The sequence below is a fragment of the Triturus cristatus genome, chromosome 5_1 (genome assembly GCF_964204655.1).
Source record: "Triturus cristatus chromosome 5_1, aTriCri1.1, whole genome shotgun sequence".
Lineage (NCBI taxonomy): Eukaryota > Metazoa > Chordata > Amphibia > Caudata > Salamandridae > Triturus > Triturus cristatus.
The window spans coordinates 433,375,860-433,389,444 of record NC_140587.1 but is presented as its reverse complement, the minus strand read 5'-3'; the positions used below and the strand labels follow the sequence as shown (position 1 = coordinate 433,389,444).

The 13,585-nt window shown below is 44.5% G+C and overlaps 1 protein-coding gene across 1 annotated transcript in view; it reads left to right on the top strand.

Moving 5' to 3' along the window:
• The first annotated feature begins 874 nt into the window (after positions 1-874).
• The window catches only part of SDC2 (syndecan 2), a 215,349-nt gene continuing 202,638 nt past the window's right edge, over positions 875-13,585 (top strand). The window contains exon 1 of the mRNA XM_085605213.1: positions 875-1,462. Within this exon, the coding sequence (XP_085461339.1) occupies positions 1,403-1,462 (60 nt within the window). The 5' untranslated portion in view covers positions 875-1,402. The remainder of the gene's footprint in view (positions 1,463-13,585) is intronic.

The window sequence follows — 13,585 nt, the reverse complement described above, 5'->3', positions numbered from 1 at the left end:
TCTTCGGCTTCCCCATGCCCTGATAGATTCGCTCCAGGCCGTCCTCCAACACAAGAAGGAAGTACGTCCCACACACTGGGCCCCGGTTACCCACATCAGCAACTGATGCCAGGAAGGGACCCTTCACTGCAGTCACCTTCATTGCCTAGATCTCGGAGGGCAGAGATATTTACCAGCACTCTGGTGGGCACTCAGTCTACAGACGTTCAGATGTTGGCCGCCAGTAGACACAAGGGGGGGGGGTCAGCTTCATCAAGGGTTCAGAGCTATTCCCGCACTCACAATAGTCAAGCAGCAGATCGCACAGCCCAAAAGGTGCCCCTGCTTCCACCTGGGGGGATATTGTCGAGGGGAGGCCCCCGTGTCCCCTGAGGTGCCAAACTTGCGGCCGGGTCCCTGGAGTCGATCACTGCTTCATCTGGCATACATCTGGAGTGGTGGAGAGGACAAAGCGGCACCTGTTTTTAACTTGCACACATATGATTGATTGTTTCTGTGTAATATGTGTGTGATGTAAAGTGCTCCGACACCCCACACTGGTATGAGTGGCGCTAGAAAACTAATTAAATGCATCTGAGAGAGAGTAGTTGTGGAGACTTGAGGGGCACTGTTAAAGGGTGGTAATGAGAGAATCCGTGGCGGAGAGGGGGGGTGGGCTACAAACATCGTAGCACAGGGCTAATCCCTGCCCTGATACTCGCTCGGACCTCAAAATGAGTCTTTCCTACACCAATTTACTAAAAAAAACGGTCAGGGTCCCTTGGAAGCTACATCCAGTCATACTACTGACCGACTCTTCCCACAAAGAGGCGGTGAAAACAATATTGTCTCATGTTCAGAGGGAGGGGAGTGAAATCACGGCTTTTCACAAAAAGATACCGTGGCGAGTCATCGCAAACATAGGACAGGGCAGGTGCGCCCCTAGGAGTTACGAAAGAGAGTGAGACATACCCCTCGGGCAGTCCAGACACAGCTCGAGCAGGTCCGCTCGGCTCGCGCAGTGAGAGGAAGGCAGCCAGGGGGAGACAGACGAGGGCGCAGTGACAGGGCGGCTGGTGTGAGAGTGGGAGGCCGCTCCCTCTGGCAGCCAGTGTGCGCGCGGGAGCCTTCAGAGTGCAGGGAGCAGAGGACGCGCCGCAGCTCTCCGGACCAGCAGGCATCTCCGCGACGGATACACCCCCTCACGCACAGGAGCGCGGCCAGCAGGGTCCGCTGGAAACTTTCCTACCGCGGGGGACTGAGCCTGTGTAACACCGGCGCCAGGAGCCCTTCGAGGGAGCCGGAAACCCGAGCAATCACCGGGAGAGGAGCCCGAGAGCGGCGAGGAGCGGCGGCTGGACGGACCCCCACTCACCCACCGCGACAGGCCCTCGCCCACCCGCGGCCCCTCTCCGCCGGCAGCATGCCCACCCTGTGGATGGTAGTGGCGCTCGGCTTGGCAGCCTGTGTCTCGGGACAAACGGTGAGTGCGCCGGCTCTGCTTTTTTTCGGGGTTTATCTTCCTTCGTGGCTGGTCTTGCAGGTCTGGGATGTCGGTGATCTTGATGGAAACTGAGCGAGAGAAATAATGCACTATTTATTTCTTGGTGTAACTTTTCTGGGTCGGCTCCACCGGGAGCCCCCAGCCTGCTGTGCGCAGCCTGTTGCTCATTATAGACTGCGAGCGCCGGGGGACTCGGGACCTACAGCCGGCCCTGCCGGTGCTCCACATTAATACCCGAGGCTGGCTTACGACCCCCCTCCCTCCCACCCACACCGTGCAACAGGCGTGCAGCTTTCAACTGATCAGTTATATTCTGCTGTTCTATTAACGCACGGCTTGTGTACCCGCTAGGGCAAACATCCTGCCCGTCCCCAATGCTCCACGGGGCAGATTTACAAGTCCCTTGCGCCACTTTTGCGTTATTTTTCCCATGTTAAAAGTGGCGCAAGGGCAAAATGTATTTTGGAGGTCCCATACACACGGTGCTAAATTGCGGGGTAGTGACAATCCCAGTGATAATGGCAGGGTTTGTAAATGTGCACACTGGGGTTACGCACCGCTCCCTAAATACTCCCAGCAGACCCCCTTGCGCCTCCCACACGCGTCTGGGACTTTTGTACTGTCTATGTGACCTTAAAACTGATTCTGGAAACAAGATACAGGGCTTGGGAGAGCTTATCAAAAGTGAGTGTTCACCTCTGGGATGGTGTGTGGGGAGAATCGTGCCTCATCCCTTTAATAGACCAGATACACTGCTGCGCCCAGGACACCTCATGGGGAGTGAGTGCCGTGCGTGATTTTACATTCACCGCTGATGGTGTGTGTGTGACATGCTGCACTGGTGTGTTACCGGCAGTTGGGCAGCGTTGGTTTATTATAGAACAAGTCGGTGTCCGCATGTTGAGTGCGGGGTGTAGACACGTTGTCCTTTCCTAAGTAATGAAAAGCAGCGGAGTGTAGTTTTGTGTGTACTGGGTGGTTTAGCGTGGGGGTGCGCACGCAGTCGATGCGTGGGGGAGTATGTGAAAGTTCAATAAAGCACTTATTTTTTTGTGCCTCGAGGCAGCAGTGGGGCGAAGCGAGGCGCAGTCCAGTGACCAGAGAAGTCATCTCCCCGCACTCAAGCTGTCGGCAAAAACAGTCCATGTGAATCCCCTGCTCGGTTTTCGAAGAAAGCGCCACAGGGGCGCACCGTATAATTACACTAAATGAGAGCCGGCGAGATGCAGGCTTCACGGGGCGCTAATGACCCCCCTGATGCAGGCGCTAATCTTCCTAGCTGTGTCTCTGGGTGACTTTAATGAACATAATGACTTGCCGTGGGCATGTGGCTACTTTCTCCTGACCCTCCGTGCTATGGCGTGTCAACAGTTGCATCAGCTGGTGGGCACTGTTTGCTCCAAACCCTGTGTGACGAGGAAGCGGCTCCACGGCAGCTCCCGAGATGTTTTCCTCCGAAGTCCTTCCTTTCTGCTGGCAGGAGCCCCTCTGCACACGAAAAATGCGAACCCCTGAGTGCGCCATCACTCACTTTCAAAGAAACCTTTTCCAGGCGGAGTTCCTGTTCTTTTTTTCAGTTTCTCTGCAGTCAGCAGTTCAGGAGACACGGTTATTGCACCAAAGGAAACCGGCGTTGGAAAAGCCAAGACATTTTAGTCCTGACTAAAGTATTTGTAAAAAGCTTGTTGCAGTAAAAAAAGCATAAAACAAATGATTGTTGTCTGTGTACAGGGCATCCACGAGACAAGAGCCCGATGTTGCATTTCTGTGTATTTCAGTTGTAAAATAGCCCCTCACACTTCACCGGAGGCGGAATGATACCCTCAACTGTCAGTAGTATGAAAATATAGAGAAACATCCTGTTCTCAGCAGAGCCAGTGCCCCCTCTGTATTTTGTATTTGAAAGATTTGTTGGCATTAGGAATCGCTGTGAGCTGCAAGACAGACCTAAAACGATATATTGTTGCCCGCCGAGCGCGGGGAGTCGGCGAGTTTTTTTTTTTTTACAAAGAACATTTATGTATCGATTTGCAGCATCACTGTTCAGTTTATAAACTTGATTATTCAATCGGAAGATTTTCAAGAAAGGGTTAATTTCGAATACTTGGGTTCGTAGGGCTGTCGCACTGCTGTGGTGCTGCACTAGTTAAGGCCACATATCTAAAAGGTGCAGGTTTTAGATGTTTTTTGGGTTGGACTAACTGAATGTTGCCCGATAGGACGGCCCATCCTATACACGTTCAAAGCCTCCCAAAATGTTGACCTGTCTGTAAGTAGGCTGCTTAGAGGTAGGTCCCTGTGGCTTTACAAACGAGTCCCAAAGTCCATTGCAGCCAGTAGATTGTCAGCCAAAGAGGGTGACAGTTTGTCTACATGGGCTTACCAGGGCTTCAGTGCACCTTTGTTCACACTTAAAATGGCCACGCCGCTTAAGCATGGGGAGGTTTAATGGAGTAGACTGGAAGGTGTGCTATGGAACCAGGGAGACTTTTGGAAGGCCTACCTGGCTACCAGTGCCAACCGTTGTAAATGTATTTTTGCGAATCCATGCATGATACACAAGTTAACTCGGTGTGCAATTTTGTTGATATGTTCAAGAATTCGAGTAGAATTGCTTAAGATGCAGAATCTGAACTCCTAAGTTGCATGGCTTCAAAAAAATCTTTACGACTCATTGCTTGTGATGGTACTAAGATGCCTGAACATCTCCCTAGAGTTGTCCTAAGGAATCTTGGGTAACAGTTCCCATACTGTGCAGATACAAAATAAACAAACAGGTTGTCGCTGGGAATTTGTGTTACGTTTTATTCGAAAGTAGTGGATGGTTACTCTCCTGTTTTTTTTGTGTGGACTTTTATAGTTCTTTTACTTGTATGCACTTCATGCTTTGAAGTGTCAAAGCATCTCTAGAGGGGCGCTGCAGGCTTCGGAAAACAGGCTGACATCTTGGGAAGCAGAACTATGTAATGTGTGATCCGCATTCCATGCAAGCTCGTGTCTCCAAACACACACAAGGGAGGACACAAGAGACCCTCTGTTCAAGAAGCTAACTAGAGGCACGCTCAGAGCAGATGTTTTCAGGATAGCTTTTCCAAGTGGCTGGCTAAAATAATATTGTTGCAGTTTGGAGAAGCCCTACAGTAAGTGTAGTAGGGTTTATCTCCAAATTTAAGAGGCCAGTGGAGCTAGGAGGAAAATATATTTTATTTTGGTCTACTGAATCATAAGAGAACAAGAAAATAGTCTCTCTTTTTCTCGGGGAGGGACAGGAGCCCAATAGTCTTCATTTTGATTTACTATACTGCATTTGTAAATTATGTTTTGATTTTTGGGCTATCGCCACCTGTTCAGCAGCAGATTTGTAAAACCACTAAACCCCCCGTAAGCCTGTGCATAATTTTAGTGTACTAAGTGCTAGTAATGTCTTCTTAAAGAATTGATAAAGGATAAAGCGTATTCCTGGTGTGCTTTCAACCCATTAGACTTTAATAACTGGATGGCATTTATCACCCTCATCTCGTCATTTCTTGAGGGCCTACATGGCACGAGAGCCTGGTAAATGATCCTTGAATTCTGGAAATCTAGCAACACCTAGGCAGTTCTTTAACATGACGGGCCTAGATCTATGGGACTCTTTAACGCTGACATCGTTTTAATCGGGGGAAGTAAGAATGTATTCACCGCCACCTGCTTCATATTGATTAAACAGTTCTTATCACCTTTTTTTGTTACTTGTTTTGCCTCTGCATGGCACTGGGCATTTGAGCCTTAATTTTGTTATTAAATAAATGCCCCAAAACATAGAAAAAAACCCAGTACAGGCAGTGAATGCTTCTGCATGCCTGAATTCTGTACAGTCAAGTAAGTTATTATCCTCTCAATCTCCATGCAGTAGGTTTGTTTTGATGTATTTGTTTTTTCCTCTTGCCCTTCACGCTCCATCAATACCTTAATCCATTGTTTAGAAATACTAAACATTTTACAGCGTGGAGGGAGAAACTCTCCCACATAGAGACACCAGAGCCTACAGTTCTTGCAAGGTAATCAGATTCTTATCCGGCGAGAACAAGCGGATATTTGGAAGTCTTATGCGGGCTCTTAAGTTTGTTGTGAGACTAAATCAAGTTGGCCTTGATCCTGTATTCAATACTGTCTGACACAGTTGTTTCAGTACAGCGTTAACAAATATTTCAATCTTTTATCTCAACCTGTACGATAAACACATATCAGTTAGAGGGTAACAACTGACTATGGTTATGTGAATATGGTGGTCAGTGGGAGGACACTTTTAAGCCAGGACATATGGAATAAGTTATCTTTACTTGAGCTTCTTTTGGTTACCGACTATGCAGAAAAATTATTTTCAGTAATTTGTTTATCTTCCCATGGCTAGTTTAGAGCACTATGAAAACATCAGGTCCCTCCAAAAAGGTGGGCATTTGGCCTTGCAGATGTTTGGCATAAAGCCCAGCGGTATGGAAGATTGCGTCATTCAGAGTGTTATCAAAAGCGGTGGTGGTCTCATTGGTTAAATGTAAAGTAGTGTAAGCCCTCTTCCGTCAATGACTTGAATTAGTTCTGTAAGTAGAATCTGCTACTCTTTCGACTCATAATTTACTCTGCTGAGATAATGAACAGCCACCTTCAAGAGCGTTGTATTTCATGAACTGCAGACGGATTCACCAAAATATTCCTTGGTAAATAGACCCTGAAAATGTAGAACTAGTGTAGTTTTAAACTTTATCGGTTGTCGAAGGCAGAAAGTTTTGATATTTTAGCACTACTGAAATGCAAATGTTTCATTCATAGCTTGATACTGATTGCAAGAGTCGGAACTATCGAAGTGCATGGTTTTCGTCAACTAGTTACAGGTCTCATCTGAAACTAAGTTATCCATATGTAGGTCTGTCTTCATCCTTTCAATATCTCATGACCTAACCTGGATATGTTTGTTTTCCTTTCTTGCATGTATGTGACCTATGCACTTTCTCACCCGCCAAGGGCTAATTTTGAATTATTCTCCTACAAGTCAGAACACTGGACCCTCTTCTTTTCCAGGGCACATCCGATGTCAGATATAATCCTCGCAGCACTGACTGAAAAATTTAGCAAAGCTGACCGCAGCAGTTTTTGCAAAGTTTTGGGTTGGAGGTTCAGAGAGACATTTGATGGTTTACGTCAATATACCTTTCTGGAGGGACAGGACATGGATAATTCACTAATATTATATGTGGATGATGTATCACTGCCAACGCATATAAACTTTAACAAGAAATCAGTGTTGTACAAAAACAAGACTTGGAAATTTAATTAAGCTACAAAATCCATCATGCCTTAGAAGATGGAGCTGTACTGTGCCTCCATATTTGATTGCGTAACCTTGACAGCCATTTTGTGAACCTCTTTTGTCATTGGAGAGTTCAGTTCGGACAGATTGAAAGTGACAGTTGGAGGTGAAGAGCTACTGTGAGAGAAAACGAAAGTTGTCATTTTTCTGTCCAGAGCAGATCATTTGTATACTTTGTACTATTCACTCCAACGGATTTTTTACTGCAGTCTGTGAAGTGCAAATCAGTTTTGAAGGGTCTGTCAACACATATTGACTGTAAGATTTACGTGACTGAAGGCTCTGAGTGCTTTGTATGCCTCCTGCTGACTGGAATTTGACCAGCACAGAGATGATTCCTGTTCTCTGTGAGCGGCAGAGTGTGTGTTGGCCATCAAAACTGGGCACTCTGTGGGTCTCACTAGTGCTTGCAGGGCTGCTGATAGTGGAAAAGCGACCGGGTATGATAAGACCTGATGTTGGGTACAAGTCTTTTAGAATGTCATTAATATTTGTATTTAAGTGTTTCCAAACATATGAACCATCCTTGACGGGCAAATCACTAAGTGTCAAAAGAAAGCATGTCGGCTGTTGTGCACCTACCCGTCTGAGAAGTGGTTGATCCGCTAGAGTGGTCAGGGTGAATTGCACATTGTGGCTTGAGGAATCATCATGAGGTATTACCCTTGATCTGACTAGATACCATTTTGAAACAATAAAAATGGCACATATCTACATTGTCTTCTTATTCACCACTTCTCCACATAAACCTGGACCATGTCATGTCCGAGTAATGTCACTGGGGTCTTAACATTGTTTCAGTTGGACCATTTCTATGATGTGCATGTGTGGTAAGACTGGCCATTGGCTGAAAGTGCCTGAGTTTTCTGTCACTTAAATATGGGAAAAATTGTATTTTCTTGACCCATCCTTTGACAGCCATACGACATTTTGCCTAAGAAAACATACTGTGACCCATGCAAGCCACACCACTCTGGATTCTCCTGGTCCTCTAGGTTTCAGAATTGCCCAAGTAAGTTTGGTGCGGCCCCCTGGTTACCGGCTGACTTGCAGCCAGACTAGTACAGCCATATCACATGGCAAGTGAGGGAGATTTCTTTGGGCATAGTTTTGATCTACTGACTTCCAGATAGAGGTAACCTGTCTACCCCGTGTGCAGAAATACTATCAGGTTCATGGGGGCTGGAGGGGCTGCAGTGCCAGATTGGGCAAGTATGTACCCCACTCTGTCTCACTTTTTTCTCCGACAGGCATTCTGACACCCATTCCCACTGTGGACTCATAGGTGCCAAGATTTCAGTTTGTTTACGTGTTACATTTCCATGTTTTTGGGGTGGTTGTGTGTGACATTTGAAGGCTTTATGAGTGACACTCAAGTGACACTTCATAGTGCGTTGAGCAAAGCTGTTATGCTCATAATATGAGGTACTTATAAAAAAAAATATTCCTGCAGTGAAATGTAATGAAAATCCCTTAAAAGAGCTGCAGTTCTCAGAAGTGCTTGTGCAACGTCACTAATCTGTTCCTTTTCTAACACAACACTGGCCTCTGGACAGCCATCAAAATGTTCTTCCTTCTGTGTACCTCTGGCCCCTGTGTTGGTGGATGAATTCAGACCAGGATAGGCAATGATTGGCAGGTTAGAGCTCCCAGTCTTTCATGATCCTAATGTTGCAAAAAGGGTTCACTTGGGTACAAATCAAATCTTTTTTTTGTCTTCTGTTTTATTGGCTTTTTAGAGAGATTATACTTATATTCAACGTTACTGGTCAACAGTAGAGTATTATAGTACAAGGATGCAGCTTGTATTTTGCTTTACAGTTCTTAAACAACAGATAGCATGTGGGCAAACGTATGGGTTCAAATCCATTCTTATTAGTAAAGCCAACCCCCAACCATGTCGTTACTTTTTTAAATCTGAGTGTGTGCTTCTTCACACCAAGCACTCTTAGACTGTATTGTCTGCTAGTAGGGATGACTTGTGACTCCTACGCCTTGTAGTCCGCTGTCTGGTGTAATGTTTCCTATACACTGATTTACACACTTATGATTCATTGTCACTGTTTAATGTGTATGTGACGTAAAGTGCTCTGACACCATACACTGGTATGAGTGGTGCTATAAAATTAAAAAATGCATGAGAGAGAGTGGTTATGGAGACTTGAGGGGCTCTGTTAAAGGGTGGTAGTGAGGGAACCCGTGGAGAAGGTCATTGTGGGGCGCCAACAAACATTGTTGCACCAGGCGCCACCAGTACTAAAGCTGGCCCTCTGTTCATGCGTATATTTTCCCTTGTGAGCATAAACATGAAGTTTACTTAACTTTCTTGCTGTCTGTCTCTCACTGCACCAAGGAGGTTAAAGATTTTTACTCATAGTGGACGTACCGTCATCTGACCATGAATGGGCCACAGACCAAGGGCACTCTTCAACCGCTCAGCTATTTCTTTCACAAAATCACTCGTGGTCCTGGGCCACACTGGGCTTCATAGTGCAAGTGGATTAGCCAGACCTCTGCTCTGAGTGGCCAATCAGTGCCAACAAGGAGAGCGTAGAGGAAAGTCCAGCCTTCCACTAACAAATGTGAACACAGTGAACGTCATCGAGGATAAGCGTGTAAGAATTGCTTTATCAATACCATAAACGGTTCCCCTGGGCAACACCCTTAAGAATAATGACAGTCACACGATTGACACTGCTCTTTGAGATTGAATAGTAATTGCGTGTCAATCTCTGGTGCTTGTGGTCGTGCATAAAAATATGTAATTTAAATCCATGATGCAAGGCACTTGGCAGGGCTGTTGATGGGTCCCCAGGTGGTATTCAACCTACTCTGTGTACCCAGTGGGGCTGATGGCTCACTAGGCTACCATGGAAAAAAGTGAAGAAAGGAATGGGGTGCTGGGTCATCATAGCTAAAATCAGGGCTGCTATATGCCCGGAGCACTGATTACAGTAGAAGCTGCAGGTGCCTAAAGACTGCTCTAGCTTTCAGTATGTGATGTCCGCGCATATGGCGCACTGCATGTCACAGAATTCCTCCCACTCCCCCTCGCTGCCCACCCCCCAAAAAAAAACACACCTTGGGCTACATGGGAGGCTTTTCCAATACAGCAACTTGAGATTTTATAGAAATCAGAGAATACTTCTGGTGCAAGCACCGCAAAGGTTTTCTAGGGTGAGACTTTAAGCCCTCCACATTTAGGTAGTTTAGAGGTTGTAAATATCTTGTCCTCCAAACTGAAGTGGTTAATCATTCAGAACTTGATTACATTGCTTACAAATCAGTAAAGAGGTTATCCTGCATCATTTTCCCTGCAGTGTGGTTAACAGCATAGATGGCTGATGGATCCTTGCACTTTATTGGAGTCAATGGATTCAGTCAGCTCTTCTGTAGCATGATGGTCCATTTGCAGCATCGCCTGGTAGAAATGTGCTTGAAAGTTTCACTCTTTGCTAACATTTGCAGGACTATTTTTTTCTGAAGAGCAGCCACATATGCTATAGGAATATCAATACCATCATGAACACTGACGTTGGACCCAATGACATGCCTCTTCACCACAAACGAGCTGTAGGCCAGGAGGTTTTTCATCAAAAGATAATCTGGCTATATATCATTGCTTTTGTTCTCCTCTACTTGAAGAATTTTGTTATGGGGCTCCAGTTCTTCAGTGATTATACATAAACACACACATTTTTAGAGTAACAGATGCCTGGTTTTCTGTCAGATGGTGCTAGCTCTTTTAAAACATTTTTTTTATTTTATTTAAACCTGCAAGTTGGGGAAAACCATACCAGCAAGTTGCGATAAAAGAAGCAATTTATGTTCCTTCACATCCAACGGGGAATTTGACACTGAATTGTCCCAGGTTGCAAACAGGGTGATCAGACTGACCCTGGTTCCTTAAAGCACTGAGGAGGTTTAAGTCCTACTAGTATGGGGACAAAATGGCACCGCTAAAATGCTCCCCTCAAGTCCTTCGTGTTGTGACGGAGGTTGCACTGATGGAAGTCCACAGTCATCTAGGTAAATGCATAGTAATTATGTTTCCCTTCTAATATTTTGCAAGGGATTGTGCGTGAATACTGAGAGTTGTGTGTGTAAAAGACTTGTGTTTTGGAGAGGCCCAGTATATAGAACAGCAACTTTTTTGCTGAGTAGTCTTTTGATATTAAAGCAGGGAGGGGAAACTCAGGCTAGAGCATGACAGTCTAGGCGCCACCCCCAAAACTGACCTTTGGCCAAGATCTGGAAGTGCCCGAAGCAGAGTCTGCCTAAGGAAGTAACACAAATCTCCTAAGAGTGAAAGATTTTACAGTTGAGCCCCTAGGATTTGGAAACTTAGGGAGCTCAGATAGATTTATTTTAAGACATGTGAAGCAAGAACCAAAATTATAGACCCGGGTTAAAGTATATGTTTCTGCAGGTTTGTTTATCATCCAGAGGGAGGAAGGATGTTGTTCTTGTGTAAGGTTGTGTCAGTGGTTTATGAAGGTCACAGTATTTAATAGTGGGTTTGCTGTAGCTTAAATTTCTCAATCTTATCGACAGGCAAATAAGGGTTCATCAACAAACAACATTTAAATACATTTTGTGCATCATTATTTTCCAATGAAAAGCATGGATGGAAACTTTGCTGAATTCGTTATCGAAACACAGGCAACCCCCAATAACTGTGGAACGTAGGGGTGTCAGTATTACTAAACATCAAACAAAAACGTTGCCCACATTTTACCTATAATTATTTAAATTCCGTGTATGATTTTGTTTACCATTCTGTACCAACACTGTTTAATGTAAAATTTCTCTTCATCAGTATCAAAAATGCATACAAATATATTTTAAAAAAATCATACAAAGGAAAGATCCCATTTGTCCTGTACTACTTATTCATATAGACTTGCACACACACTAAAATCTGATTTCTGGAATGCAGAGAATCCTCCTCAGTTGACAATACATGATTTGGAAATTCATACTGTTGGCCTTAACCACTAAATTCAGTAAAAAAAGCTTTGATGAATTGTTATGGTGGAACTCAGTCCATCTGTACCACCTTCTTCAGGACATAAATATAATACAGTCAATACAAGTATACGGAAAACTTCCATCATTCGTCAGTTTTTTCACTCTCCTAATCTGTACTTCAATTGAGTTACAGTTAGTACATATATTCAGGCCACAATGTTTATTATTATTACTTTGGATTCACCTAACCGTCACTTAGAAAACGCATCCTGTTTTTAAGAAAGGTATCGAAGGGGAACAAAGCTCTCCATAATTCACCCGGCAAAAAGTACATGGCTTCTTATATGTATTGTTTAATTGGTCCAAGAGGCAATTTTTTTTTATTTTAATTGAATTTAGATTTAGACCACTAAAGGTCTCTTGGGCTGTCACTGATTTTGACCAGAGAACAAAAAAGCAGTTACAATAACAATGCAGTTTTTAGAGCCTTTCTGAATTAAAGATAATTTATCATAGTTAGAAATTTGTGAAGTAACTGCTTCCAGATTTGTGGGGTTTAGACTAAAAGGTCCATACCATCAAGACAAGGGGCCATATGTACGAACACACTTTCCCATAGACACAGAATGGGTAAAACCCTTTGATACATCTGTCACATCTGTCTCAAGGTCTCTGAAACCAGCGAATGACTAGAAGGGCTGAGGAGGATGAACTGAGGTATATTGGGTACGTTTTCTAGAAATTCTTTCTGTGGCTTGCCTTAGAGAGCGCAGTGGACTATACATAGCACTTTACAGATGATACGATTTTAAATAGGTAAGCACTAACAGTCCCTTTAGGATGGGCTCGGTGCGACTAAAGCGAGAGAAACTAACCGCCAGCCAGTTTGTGTGATTCTGACTTGTACCCAAGTAAGAAACTATTTTGTTATGGCTAAATAAAGGCTATTTCAACAGTTACGTTTTGCTCCATTTATAGCAGCTACACAGGCTCGTCTGCATTCAGATGATAGTATGGAGAACGAAGACATCTTGGATGAAATATACATGAATAGATGACAGAGAAGAGTTAACCCTTCATCTGGAGAGAATAATTAATTTGAATTCCTAGACTCCTTACACAAGTCGCCGGAAGGGAACGGGGACTGAAGTCAAAGGGCAAGAAATTTGGTTGCCAAATGTATTTCCTTCCAGCCATCCGAATTTTGGTCTTGTCCGTGCAAGTGTTGTCTCATCAAGCTGCGAACCACTTAAAAACGACTTGAGTGTGTGGGCATCATTGGTGGATTTACTAAGCCTAATGTGAAGTTGTCATCCATATATGTATATACATTCAAAAACAAAAATGCACAGTTGTCGCCAAAAGTTTCTTATCCAATTCAACCAGCAGAAAGGCCGGCGGTCCTATGAGGATGCCACAGAACATGTAATGGCTTTTGGAAGTAGGTAAAGCTAATGCATCCCCTGGGCATAAGATGAATATATGTACGGAACACAAGGGAATACTATCCAGACCGTAATTACATTCAAATGAAGAATTACACTGGGGTACTCCCGAGAATTGGGTATACAGTGGCACATATGAACTGAGTGACCGCAGGATGTGATGTCTTGCTGTACAGATAGGGAAGGTTATTGAAGAAATATTGTTTTGTGGTGCAAAGGCATGAGCACTAACCGTGAAAGATTTGCCTCGATTACCGTAAACAAATTCCAATGTTTGTTGACCACACTGTTTCTATTGTTCAATATTGTGCCAATATTATATTCTTGTTAATTCCACCC